Source organism: Mobula hypostoma, chromosome 8, assembly GCF_963921235.1.
Source record: "Mobula hypostoma chromosome 8, sMobHyp1.1, whole genome shotgun sequence".
Classification (NCBI taxonomy): domain Eukaryota; kingdom Metazoa; phylum Chordata; class Chondrichthyes; order Myliobatiformes; family Myliobatidae; genus Mobula; species Mobula hypostoma.
Genome location: NC_086104.1, coordinates 131,227,024 through 131,247,524, shown reverse-complemented (window position 1 = coordinate 131,247,524; position 20,501 = coordinate 131,227,024). Strand labels below are relative to the sequence as shown.

General features: G+C 46.1%; 1 protein-coding gene across 50 annotated transcripts in view; it reads right to left on the bottom strand.

Moving 5' to 3' along the window:
- The window catches only part of LOC134350964 (calcium/calmodulin-dependent protein kinase type II subunit beta), a 331,172-nt gene that overhangs the window by 13,710 nt on the left and 296,961 nt on the right, over positions 1 to 20,501 (bottom strand). For 14 of the 50 annotated variants that reach the window (XM_063056841.1, XM_063056845.1, XM_063056850.1 and 11 more), the window contains 4 exons: positions 19,651 to 19,725; positions 19,270 to 19,395; positions 17,252 to 17,368; positions 13,492 to 13,575 (listed from right to left, as the gene is read on the bottom strand). The exons of 34 other annotated variants lie outside the window; for them this stretch is intronic. In XM_063056841.1, coding sequence (XP_062912911.1) covers positions 13,492 to 13,575; positions 17,252 to 17,368; positions 19,270 to 19,395; positions 19,651 to 19,725 — 402 coding nt within the window. The remainder of the gene's footprint in view (positions 1 to 13,491; positions 13,576 to 17,251; positions 17,369 to 19,269; positions 19,396 to 19,650; positions 19,726 to 20,501) is intronic. 2 more of the 50 variants (XM_063056853.1, XM_063056855.1) reach the window with 1 other exon arrangement.

The following is a 20,501-nucleotide window of genomic DNA, read 5'->3' as shown; positions in this document are numbered from 1 at the left end:
CTTATACTTTATTGTCGCCAAACAATTGATACTAGAACATACAATCATCACAGCGATATTTGATTCTGCGCTTCCCGCTCCCTGGATTACAAATCAATAGTAAATATTAAAAATGTAAATTATAAATCATAAATAGAAAGTAGAAAAATGGAAAGTAAGGAAGTGCAAAAAAACCGAGAGGCAGGTCCGGATATTTGGAGGGTACGGCCCAGATCCGGGTCAGGGTCTGTTCAGCAGTCTTATCACAGTTGGAAAGAAGCTGTTCCTAAATCTGGCCGTACGAGTCTTCAAGCTCCTGAGCCTTCTCCCGGAGGGAAGAGGGACGAAAAGTGTATTGGCTGGGTGGGTCGTGTCCCTGATTATCCTGGCAGCTCTGCTCAGACAGCGTGCGGTGTAAAGTGAGTCCACGGACAGAAGACTGGTTTGTGTGATGTGCTGCGCCGTGTTCACGATCTTCTGCAGCTTTTTCCGGTCTTGGACAGGACAACTTCCATACCAGGTTGTGATGCACCCTAGAAGAATGCTTTCTACGGTGCATCTATAAAAATCAGTGAGGGTTTTAGGGGACAGGCCAAATTTCTTCAAATTTCGATGTATATGTATCAAATATACATCAAAACACAGTGAAATGCCTCAACTGTATTCACAATCAAGGATGTGCTGGGGGTAGCCCGTAAGTATTGTCGCACACTGTGGTGCCAACATAGCATGTCCACAAACCATGAACCTGTCCAAAACGCCTTTTCAAATATTGTAACTGTCCCTGCCCTGACCACTTCCTCATTCTAGGCAAACACCGCCACTGTTGCCCCCAAGGTCCCCTTTCCCCTTAAACCCATGCCCAATAATTTTAGACTTGTCAGAACTGGAGTAGTGCAGAGTCACACGAGGGGCTGTGAGCAGAATGGTGTGAAAGCAACTATGAGGCTTGCTGAGCTGAGCTGCTGCTCAGTTCCAGTGACCGGGAGGTGTACAGGAGCGAGGCAGAGTGTCTGGGTGAGCAGTGTCCATAACAATAACCTTGCACTCAGCGTCAGTAAGGGCAAGGCGTTGATTATGGACATCAGGAAGGAAAAGAGGGGAGAATCTACACCAGTCCTCACTGAGCACTGGAAAGGGCCAGCAGTTTCAAATTCCTGGGTGTCAACATCTCTTTGGGTCTACCCGAGCACAATATGTTGATGCAGTTATGAAGAAGATACACCAGCAGATATACTTCAATAGAAGCTTGAGGAGATTTGGTGTGCCACCAAAGACTGTAGTAAACGTCTACAGACATACCACAGAGAGCATTCTGACTGGTATGGAGGATCGAAAAACACCAGACTTAACCAGTTCCATCACAGGCACAAGGCTTCGCACTATTGAGTACATCTTCAAAAGGCGATGCCTCAGGAAGATGGCATTCATCATTAAGGATCCTCACCATCCAGGACATGCCCTCTTCTCATCAGGGAAGTAGGCCGGCCGGCCGGCGGCGCAGTGAGATCCGTCCCGGACTCCGGAGTGAAGGTTCCCGAGTTCGAATCCGGCTCGGGTCACCCCCGAGCACGCTTTCCATCCGTGCTGCTTACTCCAGCGTTCAGTAACTGTTAAATTACACTGTACTGCTGCCATAAAACAACACATTTCACGACATGTCCAGTGAGAGTAAACCTGATTGTGCTTCACCAGCAGAAGGTCCGATCAGTGAATGGGGTGGGGGAGAGATGGGGGAGCAGTCCCCGTGGCGAGTTAGGACACAGATGCTAGAGATCCACAGTGACCAGGCCGGACCGATCACACCTGTAGGTGACTAAGGGGTGGATGGGAGTTCCAGCTGTGGACCAACTGAAGTGGGTCAGACCTGTTTAATGTCTCAGTGGGGGAAGAAGCAACAGCGTTAGTGAGGTCAAAATTCCAGCTCGGGACCCATTTGAAATGCAGGCTTTTACAGAGAGTGGTGAGTGTGTGGAATCCACTGCCGGGGTGGTGGTAGAAGCAGATCCATTAGGGATAGTTAAGAGACTCTTAGATAGGCAATGGATGATGGAAAAATAGAGGGAGGGTTAGATTTATCTCAGAGAGGTTAAAAAGTCAGCACAGCATTGTGGGCCGAAGGGCCTGTAATGCTCTATGTAAGAATGCGAGAGGATCACTGATCTCAGCTAACCGGGAGGGTGAGTATCCGTGGCTTAGCAGGAATGGGATCACATGAGCAGGTGGATGAGTTTGTAGAGGACTTGTGGCTAACAATCAAACCAAGTGGGATGTTAAGCAGCATAATTTCTACCTCCAGCTAGTTCACCATCCAAAAACCTGAAAGAGGTTCCCTTCAGTGAAGACTCCAAACCCTGTTACTTATTCATCTAGCCCCTCCACCCCACGGGGGTGGGGGGAAATCGAACTTCTACACCCTGTGCTGGACAAAATAAAATTTACTCGGTGGCTTTCATTTACTTCAGCTTGAATTCTGAAGGTGTGAAAGCTTCCAATCTGCGCAAGACCTGAGACTACAAGTGGTCCACAGATGAGCCTCGGAATGATGCTGTCTCACCTCAATGTTCCTGCCACAGAACAGCGAACGCTGCTCCTGAGGTATGTGAGAGAGCAGCAACCTGGGCCCCAACTCTCGGCTGTCCATCAGCTACCCATGGCCACTCAGACTAAGGGCACTTTCTACCAGCTTTGCTTTGATCAGCTTCCAGGCAAGTGAAGGCAAGTCAGGATGCCTTTTCCTTTCAAACTCTCCCATTTTTACCCCCCCCCCCCCACCAAAGGGAACAGGAGCTTTCTTGGGCTAACAATACATTGCAAATGTTAACACAGTCGATTTGTTTCGAAGAGCTGAGGAAGCATTCTCAGAGATTCACATACCTGCCTCTTTGCTCGTCATTTTGTTTGTTTCTGCTTGGCCATATCCACCCACTGCTGACACTGAGCTGATATTTAAGCCGAGTGACCTACCCGCGTTATACTTATCCAGCTGTCCTCCGATCAGATTTAGTTAGCGTGCTGTGTCCTTTCAAATTCTCTGACATCCTAGCTGTCATCTCTGGCTCATTATAAATGGAAGTCCTTAACTTGGAACGGACAGCCAAAAGGATTAAAAATTATTACCTGCTCATCAGAGAATAGATTGAGCACAGAAAGAATAAATCCTGCCACTCTGAGCTGGGATGAAAGAAGATTACAGATTCTAACCGGCAGTAGCCTAGTGGCTGCTCAAAAGTTTTAAAACCTATAGCAGTGATTGGACAAACAATGACTACTCATGTAGAAAGGTACAAGGGTGTTCTTATACCCGCCCCCCCAAACTCCCTCTATTCACCTGAAGTGGATTTTAAGCTTTCTTGACTTTTGACAATAGACAACAGGTGCAGGAGTAGGCCATTCAGCCCTTCGAGCCAGCACCACCATTCACTGTGATCATGGCTGATCATCCACAATCAGTACCCCATTCCTGCCTTCTCCCCGTATCCCTTGACTCTGCTATCTTTAAGAGTTCTATCTAACTCTTTCTTGAAAGAATCCAGAGAATTGGCCTCCACTGCCTTCTGAGGCAGAGCATTCCACAGATCCACAACTCTCTGGGTGAAAAAGTTTTTCCTCAACTCCGTTCTAAATGGCTTACCCCTTATTCTCAAATTGTGGCCTCTGGTTCTGGACTCCCCCAACATCGAGAATATGTTTCCTGCCTCTAGCGTGTCCAATCCCTTAATAACCTTATATGTTTCAATAAGATCCCCTCTCATCCTTCTAAATTCCAGTGTATACAAACCCAGTCGCTCCAATCTTTCAACATATGACAGTCCCGCCATCCCAGGAATTAACCTCGCGAACCTACGCTGCACTTCCTCAATAGCAAGAATGTCCTTCAAATTTGGGGATGAAAACTGTACACAGTACTCCAGGTATGGTCTCAACAGGGCCCTGTACAACTGCAGAATGACCTCTTTGCTCCTATACTCAACTCCCCTTGTTAAGAAGGCCAACATGCCATTAGCTTTCTTCACTGCCTGCTTACTTTCAGTGACTGATGAAAAAGGACACCCAGATCTCGTTGTACTTCCCCTTTTCCTAACTTGACACCATTCAAATTCTAATCTGCCTTCCTGTTCTTGCCACCAAAGTGGCAAGACTTTATTTTGAATGCGACATGCAATATCATGGAATAAAGGCAAAGATAGACTAGATCGTGACTGGTTTGAACCACAAGACTGGGGGGGGGGGGCGGGAGAATATCAGGCCATTCAGCCCATTGAGTCTGTTCCACCATTCAATGGCTGATTTATTCTCTGCCTTCTCATAACCACTGACATTCTTACTAATCAAGAAACTAACAACTTCTGCTTTAAATATATCCAATGTCTTGGCCTCCACAGCTGTCTGTGGCAATGAATTCCACAGATTCAGTACCTCTGGCTAAAGAAGTTCTTCCTGTTCTAAACGGTTGTCGTTCTATTGAGTGTGTGCCCTCTAGTTCTAGAATCCCCCACTATAGAAAATACCCTCTCCATGTCCACTCTGTCTAGGCTGCCTTATATTGATAGGTTTCAATGAGGATTCCACCCCTCCACCCCATTCTTCTAAACTTCCGTCAGTACACCTTCAATCCCAGGATCATTCTTGCGAACCTCCTCTGGACCCTCTCCAACACCAGCACATCCTTTCTAGATAAGGTGCCCAAAATTGCTCACAATGCTCCAAATACTGGTTTAGATCAGAACAAAGCTGTTTCTGAGAGCAGAGCATTGAAGGCTATAGCTCCAAGTTCAAAGTAAATTTATTATCTAAGTATATATATGTCACCATATACAACCCGGAGATTCATTTTCTAGCAGGCATTCACAGTAAGTACAAAGAAACACAATAGAATCAATGGAAAATCACACACAAACAAGACGGAAAGACAACCAATATGTAAAAGACAGCAAACTGTGCAAATACAAAAAGGAAAAGAAATAAATAAGCAAAAAACATTGGGAACATGAGACGAAGGGTCCTTGGAAGTGAGTTCATAGGTTGTGGGAACAGTTCAGTGTTGAGATGAGTGAAGTTATCCTCTCTGGTTCAAGAGCCTGATGGTGAGGGGTAACAACTTTTCCTGAACCTCCCCATGTGGGACACGAGGCTCCTGTACTTTCTTCCTGATGGCAGCAGTGAGAAGAGAGTATGGTCTGGGGGTCCTTGATAATGGATGCTGCTTTCCTGCGACAGCACTCCTTGTAGGTGTGTCCTTGGAGAGATGGACTGAAAGCAATGGGCAGGAGATACACTGTCAGAGGAGGGGTGAGGGGCGTGGGACACATAAGGTTGGTGGAAAAAGTCATTCAAGGTTCTCAGAATAAAATTGGATAGGCACGAGAGAAAATGGCTGCACGCCTTGCGAAATGGGACTTACTGCCTGCCGTGTGATCCTTCAATGGCTATGCAGGGCTTCTGATTATGCTGCCTTAAAGGAAAACTAATGGGCAGCATTTTGTATTGTGGGAAATGAAGTTAAAGCTGGAGAGTATGGGGTGGGACGGGCACATTGGAAAAGTGTGTGTGGTGCATCCTCAGTGATTGGTGTTACAACCTCCTCATGTGAGTTACGTGTGACAAATGTCAAAATTAAAGAAAAGTGGCAAAATGGGGAGGGATGCAAATAGATCAGTGGTGTGAGTAGCCATTCTTTAACACGGGGCACGCTAAATACAGCCTCCAGTGTAAGACTGGTTATGGGGTGACGGGGCACAAACCAAAGCTGCAGGTAACAGATGAAGCAGCAGTGTTAGCTTAAGGAAACGATAAAGGTGTTCCTGGGTTTGGAGAAAGGGAACACAGAAACAGGGAAGCAACACAAGGTTTGTACAAGTCAGGGTCTGAAGTTGGTATCGGTGTGGAAGAGGCCCTTCTGGCCTGTTGATCTACACTGCCCAGTGACTCGCCTATTTAATCCTAGCCCGACCACAGGACGATTTACAATGACCAATTAACCTACTAACCAGTATGCCTTTGAACTGTGCGAGGAAACTCACGCGGTTACATGGAGAACATAGAATCTCCTTACAGATGGTGCTGGAATTGAACTTTTAGCTCCGAAATACCCTGAGCTGCAACAGCATCGCACTGACCCCTAAGGTACTGTGGCACCCCGAGTTCCTGCTCTCTTTGCTTATGTGAACAACTTCTGGATAGCAAGTACTGTAAAACCGTTGAAAGTAAAAGCAATGGTGGAGAGGGTAGTGACGAAGGCATTTAGGATGTTTAACTTCAGAAACTGAGGCATTGGGCATCGTGTTTCAATGGTTGGACTGCCTTTGAAACACCCTGTACAGTTCCAGTTGTCACACTACAGGAAGGATGTGATAACCGTAGAGAGAGAGTGCAGAAAAGACACACCCGGATGAAGGCACAAGAAAATGCAGATGCTGGAACTTGGATCAAGAACAATATTAACTCTAATTTGTAATGACCAGTCTGCGCACTGAATAATTTCTTCAGTAAAAACAGTATAAATAAGCCAGTTCTAAAATCTGCAGACAAATCATGGCAAACTCCACGTTGTCAACACCGTCCGCATCAGAAACTGGAAAAGGAACTGCAATTGTGTACAATCATGAAACATACTTAACATGCCAATGAGGTAGAGGGTGACAACCTTTTGTGCACAGTTTAAATTCCTTTGTGCACTGGTAGCAAAAGGGGAGTGCGCGTGCACATGCGCACACCTTAGAGGGGACACTGATCAAGAAACATTGCTGGAGGAACTCAATGGGTCAGACAGCATCTGTGAAGGCAAAGGAATGGTTGATGTTTTGTGTAAAGACCTTGAACCATCAGGACTGAGACTGTAGAGGGACTGTAGCTAGTACATCTGTTAGAGCATGGGTTCCCAACCTTTTGCATGCCATGGACCCCTACCAATAACTGAGGGAAGGGTGAAACAGGCCAGTAGATGATAGGTAGAACCAGATAATGGAAGGATGATTAGTAGATATAACTAGGTGAACGAAGAGAGAGGAGAAATGAACCAAGCAAGCACTAATCCAGGTGGACGGAACGTTTACTGGGATAGAGGCCTGTCGTCATTAGGAGAGACTGGGATTACTCTCACTGCAATGTAGGAGGCTAAGAGGTGACCTTATAGAGGTTTATAAAGTTATGAGGGGCATAGTTAGGATAGATAGTTTTTTCCCCATGATTGGGTACAGGTTTAAGGTGAGAGTTGCAAATTTAAAAGCGATCTGAGGGGTACGTTTTCAACACAGAGGGTAGTGGTTACCTGAATGAGCTGCTAGAGGAGCTGGGTAGGGATTGGTAGAATTTTAAAAAGATATTTTTACAGGTACTTAGATAGGAAAGGAGTCGAGGGAGATGGCTCCAATAGGATTAGTGCAGATGAGCTTCACGGAAAAAGGAGCACTTCTAAGATGAGGTGACAATTTACAAACCAGTCCAGTTTCCTTACGACCACGCAGAGAGGTGGAACTCACCTCACAAGTTGCCACAAATTCCGGAAAAAGATTCCCTGTTCCCTGAGAGAAAAGCCACCCAACATCTGGCTTAACCCCTGGGGCACTACACACTCAACATCAGACCAAATCCCTGGGGCAGGTCCCACCCAACAACTGGTCTAATCCATGGGTAGAGATCCCACCCAACATCTGGTCCAATCCCCAGGGGTGATCCCTCCCAAAATATCTGGTCTAATCCCTGGGGGAATCCCACACAACACCTGGTCTAATGTTTGGGAGACATCTGACCCAACAGATGGTCTAATCCCCGAGGGAATTCCCACACAACTGGGAAAATTGGTAAAGGAATGTGAGACGTTAACTTAAGTGCAAAGTGATGTATTTAGGGAGTTAAACCACAGTAGCACATGCACGGTAAATGACAGGTCCCAGTGACCTTCAAGAACAAACCTGCCCGGGCTCTGACATTTACTTTGTAAGGGAACCCCGGGGTATAAGTACACAGTTCCCTGAAAGTGATGACGCAGGTGGACAGAGTGAAGACGAAAGTGGATAATAGCATGTTTGCCTTTATCGTCCATGGCATTGAGTTCAAGAATCGGGATATCAGAGTGCTGCTCTACAAGCCATTGACCTGACCACACCCTGTTCTGATCAACCAGCCATCGACCTTCCGGATGTGACTGAGACAGAAAAGATTCAGAAGGGTGTTTCCAAAACTGGATGCCTCAGTTATACAGAGAGAGCGAATCTTTCTCACTGTCCTCACTGGAATTTAGAAGAATTCAAGTGGGGGGGGGGGAATCTCATTCAAACCTACTCAATGTGGAGAGGATGGGGGTATCCAGAACTAGAGGGCACAGACTCAGAATTGAGGGATGACCTTTTAGAACAGAGGTAAGGAGGATTTTTTTTTTAGCTAAAGAGTGGTGAATCTGTGGAATGCTCTGCCACAGACTGCGGTGGAGACCAAGTGCATGGGTGTATTCAAAGCGGAAGTTGATAGATTCCTGATTGGTCGGGGCATCAAGGGTGAGAGGGCAGGTGTATGGGGTCGAATGGGATCCAGGATGAAATGGTGAGTGGACTCGATGGGCTGAATGGCCCAATTATGCTCCCATGTCTTTAAGTCTGGGAGTGTTTAGCCAGGAGTGTAGGAGGCTGTGGGGTGACCATCATGAGGAGTGTGGACAAGCTGAGCAGTTGGAGTGCTTTTCCCAGGGGAGGGGAGCATAAACCTGAAGGGCAGAGATGAGATTTAAAGCGAGAGGGGAAATATCTGAAAGGAAGCCTGACGACAGACATTTCACACAGAGAGTGTCGAGCAATTGGTCCAAGATGGAAGTGGTAGAGGAGGGTACAATCACAATGTTTAAAAAAAAAACACATTTGGACAGGTAGATGAATAAGAAATGTTTAGACGATTATTGGCCAAATGCAGGTAACCTTGGTTAGCATGGACGAGATGGGCCAAAAGGCCTGCTTTCATGCTCCATGACTGATTCTAGATAGCAGCAAATCTCTTAACACATAAATAATGTTTGACAATGGGTTAAATGGAAGGAATGATAACGAACTACTTGCTTGGAAATAGGGACCATTCTGCCCAGGGGCAGACTACTTCAAACATCAGAGAATTAGCCGCACATGCTGGCAGGCGATAGGGGAGACCAGGAGAGGGAGAAGGTGGGTGGCTGGGTGAGGGCAGATGATGCAAGGAGATGGTAAGTGATAGGTGGAAGAGGTTGATGGCTGAGGAAGAGGGGATCTGAGAGGCCCCCCTCCTTCACCTTTACCTGCCAGCTTGTCTGTATTCCTTCTCCTGCCCCACTTTCTTAAACTGGTTTCCACCCCCTTCCATTCCAGTCCGCATGAAGGGTCTTGGCATGAAATGTCAACCATTTATTCCCTTCCATAGATGCTGCTTGACTTGCTGAGTTCCTCCAAAATCCTTCTCTCAGTTCTGACAATGGTCTCTGTTCCCTATTATTGACACCTGGGCAGGTGTCCGAGGAAGCCTCACTTGGGCTAACGTTAGACCCCCACACCATCAGCAAGTCGATCCACCTCCGCATCATCGCCTGAGTCCACCCTCCTCGAGCCCTCAGCTCCAGGATCCCTCCTCTGCGAATATGCGCATCTGGGCTCCACCATTCCTGACTCAGAACCTGTTCTCCATCATGTTCAGGCCATTCAAGCTCTGTAGCCTGTGATCCAACTCACACCAAGCCCTGCGCACCTCCTCTGCTGAGCTAATTGACCCACAATGGCTTTGGTTTTAAAGATCTCCCTGGCAGCTTCCATTGTCTAACTTCCTCCTGCCCATCTACCTGCCGTGAGGTCACTACTCATGCCTGCAACATTAAGGATCCTGAGCCCTAGCATTTTGAACTCTTCCACTTCTTTTGAAGGCAACTCAGATCTTCTAAATTCCCCTGATCTCATATGGAGTCAGGTCTGAGCAGATTAAAACTGTCAACAGTTGACTGTATTTCTAGAATTAGACTTGGGTGTGTGTGTGTGGTGCTGTCTGCCAGTTGAAGTTCTCTTTTGACAGAAACACCATTGACTGTAAGTGAACTCAGTCCCTTCACTTGCTTGTGATGCCACTTTCTCTTGAGTTATGAACCACCACTAAAAGGTTAAAGCCACATCTTTAATGACCCTGTAGGAGCTGTACCTTGAGAAGGGCAGTGGACACAGAAATCCAGCAGTTAAAATGAGGACACTCTTAGGTTCTGACTTAAGATGATAAATTGGGAAATACTACTGTTCAAACACAACCTGATGTAAATACTCATCAAATGCATTCAGTTCATTCCTTCCTTGACCACACAGCCTAAAACACTGGCCTTGATAATCAAGCATGGGGATATCATAGAATTATAGTACACTACAGCACAGAAACAGGCCTTTCAGCCCATCTAGTCTCTGCCAGCTTGGGTTTATGACTAGTCCCATCTGTCTGCATCCAGACCATAGCTCTCCATACTTCTTATCCATGTACCCATCTAAACTTCTCTTAAATGTTACAATTGAAACTGCTTCTGCTGTCACCTTGTTCCACACTCTCACCACCCACTGCATGAAGTTCTCCCTCAATTTCCCCTTGAACGGTTCACTTTTCACTCTTATCCTATGATCTCTAGTTCTGGTCTCACCTCTCCTGCAAAAGCCTGCATGCATTCACCCCATAGAAAGAAGAAAGAGAAATTGCCTTTAAACCCATGAAAGAGCATAGGCCATCAACGTTTTGCTATTGATGTTTCTGTAGCAGGCATTTCTTTTGTACGGGGTCGAGTTGCTAGCTCGACGCTCAGGCCAGCACGGATGGAAAGTGTGCCTGGGGAGCCGGCTGGGTTCGAACTCAGGAGCCTTCGCTCTGAAGTCCGGCTATTCACCCCATCTATACCCCTCATAATTTGACACACCTCTGTAAGATCTCCCCCTCATTTTCCTGCGCTTCAGGGCATAAAGTCCAAACCAATTCAACCTCTTCCCTGTGACTCAGGTCCTGGAAACATCCTTGTAAATTTCCTCTGTACTCTTTCAAACTTAGGCCGGCTGGTGGCATAGTGGCATCAGCACTGGACTCCAGGGGCGGAAGATCCTGAGTTATGAATTAATGAATTTATCTACCTACAATCCTGCTCTCCTCTAGGTTAAGACCAAGAGCAGGTCCATCCCCAAAGCTGATGTCTGTATGTTCTAGTGCTGTCGAGCACGCAGACATAGGCAGAACCCGACACCAACAGCTGGAACCCACGAGGGGCACTAAACTCAATCTATATCCCACCAGGATCCACACACTTCAGGTCCACCCATCCACATTCTGGGATCATCTGGATGCTTTTGAAATGTAGCTTAAACAATATTTGCAGAACAAATTTTCTGGAGACAATCAAACTGCAATGTAACACCAGAAAAATGACAACTTGCTCCAGCACTGGAAACTTTCGTCAAAAGTTAAAGAGGCAGTTTAGGGGAAAATTTTCTAGGCTGCTTCAGGGGTTGTCATGAGGATTGGGTAGGTACTCATGAGAGTTTAAGTGAAATGAGAAGTAGTCATTGAAGAACAGAAGATTCTTGGGAAGTGATGGGGCCTGATTAGTGAAGTTGGGGAGGATGCTCCCTCTACCCAACAAAGAATCTGGAATTCAGGATTATAGTTTGGGAATACTGGGTTATTCATTTAATTTGCAAATGAGGAATTTCTCCTGTCAGAGGGTCAAGGATTCTCAGAATCCTCAGCCTCTGAGAGCCATGGAGGGGAAGCCACTGATAATTTACAAGGGTGGGACAGGAGACTGCAGATGCTGGAATCTGGGAGGTGAGGAGTGCTGGAGGAAGTCAGAAGGGTCTCAACCTGAAATGTTAGCTGTTCATTTCCCTCCACAGATGCTGCCTGAGCAACTGAGTTCCTCCGGCAATTTGTGCACTGCATTTACAAGGGTAACTTTTACACTGTTGAGGTGCCAGGAGCTTAGAAAACAGGTGGGTAATGGAGCTTAGGGCCAAGATTAAACTGGGCACAATCTTATCAAATGGTGAGCAGAGGGCCATTTCCAGCTCCCAATCAACATAAGTATGAACTGAACCTTTTATAAAATCCAGTTTCTATCAATGTTCCTTCTAACTCTAGTTCCAAAATGGAACACTTGGTGGTGGCTAGGAATAGGTAACTGGTCATGTGACTTCTCTGGCACAGGTTTTCCAAGGTGATACTAGATGGAAGAAGGTGTTAGCAGGTACCACCGTCTCCCTTGTGGCTGGCTACTGAAAATGCTTCTTTGTGTTAAGATGAGTATCATCTTGCAGATTTTGAAATGTAAATTTAAGGATCCAGCCTCTATTTTTTAGCCAAAACTTAACTGACGAGGAATGTTAGAAAAGGCATTCTTAACCTTTTCAATGGTTGTTTCATGGTAGTGTGTGGAAGCACTCTAAAGTTGTCTCAAGTGAAATAAACAACATCATTCCTCATCTTCCTCTCCTCTCTTCCCTTTCTATTTTTTTCTAACCTTGGTGTATTGGTTTGGACAGTTGGGTAACCCAGGATGTGGGAAACTTTACAAAGTGATGTATTCTAGTGTGTATCGCCCTCTCCACCCTGCCAGTCACAGCCCCACCCACTCCCTCAAGCATCACACATTAACATTGTTGAAGAAAAATGGTTCAACTTTTATGTATGCGGGCTTCAATCAAATATTAACCCAAACCCCCAGAACTTTACTGATGCTCCATCTAAGGAAGCACTAAAATCCTCAGTGTTTAGAAATTTAAAAGAAAGATGAAAGATTAGCTTGATTTGTCACATGGACATTGAAACATTCAGTGAAATGCATCATTTGCATCAGATCAAATCAGTGAGGATTGTGCAAGTGTGGTCACATTTCTGCTGCCAACACAGCGTGCCCACAACTCACTAACCCTAACCGCGTGGGAGGAAACCCACACAGTCATGGGGAGAACGTTCAAACTCCTTACAGACAGCAGTGGGAATCGAACCCCGATCTTACGGCTGGGGCTGCAGCAGCATTACGCTACCTGCTACATTACTGTGATGCCTTTAAAATAAAATTGTGTAGCTCATTCCTTACAGTAGACCATGACAGCAGAGTGCTTTACACATTATTGTGACTTTAATGGTACCTTTAATTCAAGTTGGCTACTAAGATGGGCAATGGGCTGGAGGTATGTCTCTACAAAAGGAAGTGTAAGGTGCTCCTTCCCTCTGCTAGCCTCACCCTTGGGCAAGGTGTAGCACCTGTCCCCACTGACCGAGGGGACACGAAGCTGATGGTGGATGGTCGTACGAGCACTAGTGCACATCACGTCCCAGTTATGCGACCACTGACAATCTCTGAAGAGTATTATTAATGGCTGGGGTCTCCCATCTTGGACAGACACTGCCCAGAAGGTGGCAATGGCAAACCACTTCTGTAGAAAAATTTGCCAAGGACAATCATGGTCACGGAAAGACCCCAAACGCCCACGTCATACGACAGGGCACATAACAAACGAACAAACTACGATCCGGAACACTTACACTGTATCGGAGGAGGTGAACTGAGGGGCCTCTTGGAATCATTGGATTGACTTTTTACACTTACTCGGTCCAAACCTTTAGCAACTAAGTTTATGAAAGAAACGATACACAATGTGAAGGATGCATGGCATAACAGAACCAAATAAACTTCGATGGAATGAATTCCCAAATGCAAATTAAAGCCATATTCTCTTTTCAAAGCAATAAATAACTTCTATTTCAAATTGGAACAGATTAAAAAAAAACTTTCAGGGAGTTGTTTGGTACGTTACAGATACAGAAAAAATGATGCCCAAACAGCCAATGAAACAGTTCTGAAGTGTTGCTGCCCATCTTCGCCCAAGAGATCCCGTGAAACAGCTATGAGGAACTCGTTGTGTTGATCAGAGGATAGGTGTTGGCAGAAAGTCAGGGGGGAAACAACTAACACTGCCATGGATTATGATGGTCAAAGTCACCAATAAGATTAAATCTACATGCTATTTTAGACTAACCCGGGCTGTGTTCCCAGGATCACAGGGTTTTTATGTTCTGATTCCAGATTTCTAACTGCACAGGTGTGCTGTAACACTATGAGTTATGCAAACGCTATTAGTATTTGCATAATGTACAACTTGGACAAACAATCAGTTCTGTTTTCCTCTGCTTCCCACTCCTGCAGCCAGGCCCCACTGTGCTGGCAATAGACTAGGTGAACTGTTCCCAGTCTCTGTCATTCATCAGGGTCACGCCTTGGCATTTCTCACATCCAGTCCTGGCCGTTGCTGAGACTGGGATTCTGCTGGGCGCCGAGTTGTGGGCGGTAAGTAACTAGTAAAGTCCGACACCCCAAGAACCTGGAATCTGACTCTTTCAATAGCTGTCAGAATTTCAAAAAAGAGAATATAGCTTTAAGGATTAAATCATAGTCTTGCCACAACCATTACTGGTTGATGCGCGAGTCTCCCCGGCATGGATTACAGTTAATTCACTGAATCATATCATGTAGCACCATGTGATGGTGCGGGATTAGCTTAAAGTACGGCTCTGACTATATCTGAATGTTTTTTTTAATGTATGAATTTGATCAGCCTGAGATAGCAAACCAAAAGAAACCAGACAAAGGTCAGGTGGTGCCAATGGGACCGACTCAAAGAAAACACTTAACTGATCCAAGCGCCTGGAGCTCGGTTACACACCAGACATGCACTTGCTGCGGGTTTCATCGACACCAAGAGCAAATAAAGTTGGTGTGGGCGTTAAGCACACTCAAACATGCTGTACATCTCAACTGGGCGAGTGGAAACAAAATGCTGCAGCTTTGTCGCGCTGTCATGTTACCCTACCTGTTAAATCCTTGTCACCAATACCCTGAAACATTTTAAGGTCGCTAATCTATCAACTCATTTAACAAACAATATCTGCCCCCCCCCCAAACTGGTTCAATGCAAAGAGCAAATTCACTTCTGAAATGGAAATTAAGCAATAAACACCACAAACAGTGCCGCCAAGAACTAGTTATGTTATTCAAAAATAACCAGGCTGTGTTGGACAAAGAGTCACAAAGGTTGACACAAAGTCGTTAACAGGTTCAGTGTGAGGGTTAAGCCTTTTACAGAATCACTCAGACAGACTATTGAGCAGTTCTGCCTTCTCAGAGAGGTCAAGACAGGGTCAGATCCATCACTGCTGTAAAATGAATCCCAATAGTGCCCCTGTAGGACTCGCTCACTTGCATAATGTCCGAAAGTAATAAATTCATTGGGCGGGGGTCACAGACAAAAAAGATGGATTTACTACCCAGGGACGATTTTTAAAAAAAGCATTCGACATGGCAATGAATTCTTACCCACCACAGCCAGTAAGATACAACCCCAAGGCACCCACTAGAATCTGGCTGAATGTCACGCTAGTCTGTCCGAAAGCTCGCGTTTCACTGGCTGGGCAGTTTCACTAGGCAGTTCTGCCAGCTTTCCTGGCAACAAGCCACGTGGAGAGAAGTCGTCAACTTTTCCGCCGCAGCGAAAAAAAACCCCTCATATTCATCTTTATGGCCACATAAATATTTTCTTATTTAAGAGATACAGCGCGAACAGGGCCGTCTGGTCCCGCGACCCACGCCACGGCACCTATCTAACCCTAGCTTTATCACGGGACAATTTGCAATGGCCAATGAGTCTACTTACTGGCAGATCTTTGGAATCTGGAGCAGCCGGGGGTGGGGGCGCCCATGGGAAGAAAAGTACAAAATTCCTTATAGAGGGCGTCGGAATTAAACCCCAACACCCTGAACCGTAATAGCTTTTCGCTAACCGCGGCGCCCACTGCTTTGCCCGTGCCCGAAGGAGGATTATACATTTATTTTAATTTAACAGGGCATCTTCCTGACAGTGAGTTGTGATGTGGCGATTGAAGGCAATGATGGTATGATCTATCAATGTGTGGTACTGATCGGAGAAGCACAATGGAAGCAAACATGCAAATGGTTGGTGAAATTCTGAGCATTAACTTGCGGCGATTTTATGGACGTTATTTGTTAAAACAAAATCGCATTCAGTGGCAGAGCAAGTCAGGGAGTTCAGCTGCCAGATTGCCTTCCCGCCATGCACGGCACACTTTTCAGAGAACACCTCCAGCCACGGTGCGAGAACGTATTTCCATTTCACTAAGACGCGACGCCTCAGAATGAAGTGAGCACTTCACGGCATGATAAACACCGAGGTGTGGTGGGAGATCAGCAGTCTGAGCAAAGGGGAGTGAGTGGGACAAGGGCTCAAGGTGAGGCAGGTGGTGAGGGGGCCGGAGGAGACGAGGGCGGGCACCTGCTCACAAAGTGGGAGAGTTGAGTCGCAGGACGGCAGGCAGACCTTGGACAAACTCTCGCACATTCCCGGAGCGAAGGGCTGCCAAGTTTCGGCGGGCCAACGCAACCAAATCGGATAATTATTTCTTTGACAGGAAAAAAAATAAAAATCTCAGGCAAGAAATCAGGTATAGTTTATCTCAAAATTAACCATAAATTGAAAAAAAGAGGGACACTTTGTTAACCTCAAGTTTAATCGACGGTGTCAGCCAAAGTAAATCTTACTTCAAAGTTGACGCTTCCTAAAATGGCATTACTTTGCTGCATAAAGACCAGTGGCTCCCTACCCGTCAACGACTGCTGAGCCACAACATTGACGGAAAGCACAATCTCGGCGGTGTGAATGAGGTCCAATCAGCCCCCGTTGGCAAGCAGCTGGGGAGTGGTAACTTTAGCTGAGGTAAAGAGTCTTTGAGAATGGAAACACGAGGTGAATGCGTATGCACAGATGGCCGGTCACCCAGCGCTGGGAGGCAGGATGACAGCTTGGATTGGTTCAGCCTCGAAGAGGACTAGGATGCCAGCTTCGCTGTTCAAACCCCGACGGCAATCATCCTGCACTTGTTCAGAAATGCGAAATGAGGCACTTCCTTCCATTACATATTACTGACAGCTATCAGAATGGAAATACATCAGGCAATGCCCAAAATCTAAAGCCTGGTCAAGTGTCGGTTATGCCCACAGCTGGAGCAACACCCCCAGGCGAGTGTGCCTGCAACAGCCCTTCCTGAGGGCGCACTTGTCACTGACCTGTTAGGCCCCGCAAGCAGCAAGCAACACTAGGTTGTAAGCCGAGGCACGTTTGTTTCTCCCCGTACGGAACGTGTGCTGACCACATGCCTCTAACATGCCGAAAGCACTCAAGGTTCTCTGAGCCTTCTGCACAGCAAAGAGATTCAGGCAGGGAAGCTGACTTACGGGGTACAGAGGTGAAGGGACTGAGAGGTGGTGTCTGCACAGATTGGCCGCACTCGGGTTCAGGAAGGGGCGCTGAGCCTCTGCGCACACTCTTTAAAACGTCTGTAAACTTTGGTGCTGAGGATGGAAGGTGGAGAGATGTGTAACAACACAGACCGTAAAACACCCGACACAGAAACACACAAGCAAAGCGGCAGTCTGCTAAATAACAGTTGCGACGATTCCGAGCAGGCACCTTCTGAGAGAGTCCCCGAAATAATGACTAGTACTACGAGTTTCACCTTGTTCAACAAAACGCCGTAAAATTTCCTGACAAAAGCTGTGGGATGGTCTTAATGGGTCTACTGGAGTGAACTTGATCACTGGAATGAACTGACTGTGGTTCACTCTGTCATTAAAACGGAGGAGAGCAAAAGGAAGTTTGTGTTAGATTTGCCCTCTTATTCCTGATCCCGTTATGTTTAAGCTTTGTGACTATTATTGATTTAAATATTAATTCTCGGCAGAGAAAATTTACAAGGATGTTGGAGGACTTGAGGACCTGAGCTAGAGGGGAAGGGTGAATAAACTCCGACTTAATTTCCACTGAGGTTGGGTGAGACTGGGATTAGAGGTCATAGGTTAAGGGTGAAGGGTGAAATGCTAAGGGGAACATGAGGGAGAATTACTTCACTCAGAGGGTGGTGAGCGTGTGGTACAAGCTGCCAGTGGAAGTGGTGGATATGGGTTTAATTTCAACATTTAAGAGAAACTTGGGTAGGCCCATGGATGTGAGGGGTTAGGAGGGCAATGGTTCAGAGTTCAGGTCGATGGGACTGGGCAGATAAATAGTCTGGCATGGACTAGATGGGCCAAAGGGCCTGTTTCTGTACTGTAGTGTTCTATGGCTATGGGCCTATTCCAAGATGCAGGTCAAATGCTAGCTGACCAATGGACAAGACTCCACTGTAAAACAATGCCCTTCTTTGCAGACACAACTTTCTGTTTTATTCATCAAGGGAAGTGCTGAAATTTAACTCCTGCTCACGATGACTATAACGTTAGGCAAGGAGGTATACCTTTGGGGAGTGGCGAGGGAACTAGTGTGACTGAAGGCCAAAACCTCAGAAACTTTAGAGTGTTTGGTCTGGAAAACACAGAGAAAGGGCAGGAGAGGTCGTAGAGAGATTTAACCAGAAGGGTAAAGACATTAAGATGGTGGCACAAAGGACTTGGCAGGAAGCAGAGACTGAAGCCAGTTCCTGTTCATGGAAGAAAGCTGAAAGAGTCCAATAACAAACAACACTCCCCTCCTAGGGAGGGGTACAGCAGTCTTCAGTGGTAGCAGTGGTTCCTTAGCTTCAATTGTTTTTAGACTTTTTGGCTCAGATTTGAGGGGTTGAGGAGGGCCCATCCTGCCTGCAGTTACACCACTTCAGGGAGTGAAGTCAGCAGCCACTTGAACCAGAGTGTCAGCTTTCTCCGAGGAACTGGCAATATACTGACACGTCTGTTGAGGGCAGCAATGCTTCTTAAGCTGAGGCACCACAGGCAGGATGGACGTGGAACACTCAGATGCCTTGCCTGGAAATATCATCGAGTTCGGGTGGAAGTGACCACCGCGGTAAACTCACCTACAGATAATACCACACAAAATGTTGGAGGAACTCAGCAGGCCAGGCAGCATCCATGGAAAAGAGTAAACAGCTGACACATTTACTCTCTCCCATAGATGCTGCCTGGCCTGCTGAGTTGCTCCAGCTTTTTGTGTGTGTTACCTTGATTTCCGGCATCCGCAGATTTTCTATGGATTAGCCGTGTGCTCCACATGTAATCACAACATGCTGGAGTCTTCACCCCAATCCATCGCCCATGAGGGTTTAAAAGCAGATCTTTCCTTGCAGTAACCTATCTCTCACTATTGACCTGTCAGTCCCTCTTGCTGATTAACTGTACAAAACGTCACCAAATGGGCGTTCAGGACGCGCATGCTGTGAACTGCTGCATGCTCAGCGGTCGTTAGTAACACACTTACTTACAAGGCACGGAGGAGGGAGTGAGAGGAGGCATCTGCGGCTGAGGAGCAGCAATCGGGGTGCCTTCATGTTCAGGGAAGGTGCCTGACCCTCTCCGCACACTGCTAAGAGCATCTGTAAACTTTGCAGCTAATAACAGGAGACGAACAGAGGCTGGATGAAAAGCTGGACAAATAACAATGCCTGTGCAAAATTGAACTAAAATATATTTCTTACATTGTTACAGTGAAATGGCATGAAATGGACCTCAACAGCTTGATGGAACACGAATGGATTTAACACACATCCATAACATTTACATGTCTGACATCAATGTTCTGCGCTGTTTGTAATTAATATGATATTAGACTTTAACAAGTATGTGCTATGACATGTGATATTTACCAATATATTTCAATGTTTTGTTTTTCCGTAAGTTGAACAAGGAAAAAAAGTAAGACACTGACAGAGAGAGAGAGGCTGAAGAAAGAGAGAAAGAGGACAGTTCACACACTGCAGAACAGGTCCCGAACTTGCAACAAGTCTGGAATTCTATTTGGTTTTAAAAAACAGAAGTTAACATTTCACAAGTAACCTTCCCATTGGTTGCCACCGCAAGGTTTGGATTCAAGTACGAGGCCACATTTAACCAAGTGCACAGTTTCCCGCCTTACTCTAAAAATCACACGTAACAGTCCAGAACTCAAAGATGGAAATATGTGCCCACAGTTCGATAAGCAGCAGTAATTCGGAATCTGCTACTGACCATAGATACCAAATAATGCATCAGTTAAAACCCACACTCCAGTATTCTGCACTTGGCATCAAACCTTTGGATTCCTAGCAGCCAGGACCTCCTTTCCCTGCGGAAAAAACATTCCAGCTGATAGGAAAAAGTTATCATTAAAAACTCTCCAGAGCTTTGGGGATTTTGCATCTTTCTTCTTTCCAAATAATTGTTTAATTTCACCTTGTAACAAGTTTAAATGTGCATTTAGTGTCAAACATTGATAGCCAAAGAAGAGGAGGGTGCCCATTTTCCCACTGACTAGCAGATTGATGGTCTCAGGAAATGTCCGCTGAATAGTATGTTCCAGGGTGCCCTCAGATGGCTGATTGATAGTGAAAATAGCTCAGCTCCATTCACCCTCCCTCACTGGAAAAGCTTAACCAATTGCTTGAAGCTCTACGTAAGACCATAAGACATAGGAGCAGAATTAGGGCATTTGGCCCATATTGAGGAGAAAAGGCAGGAA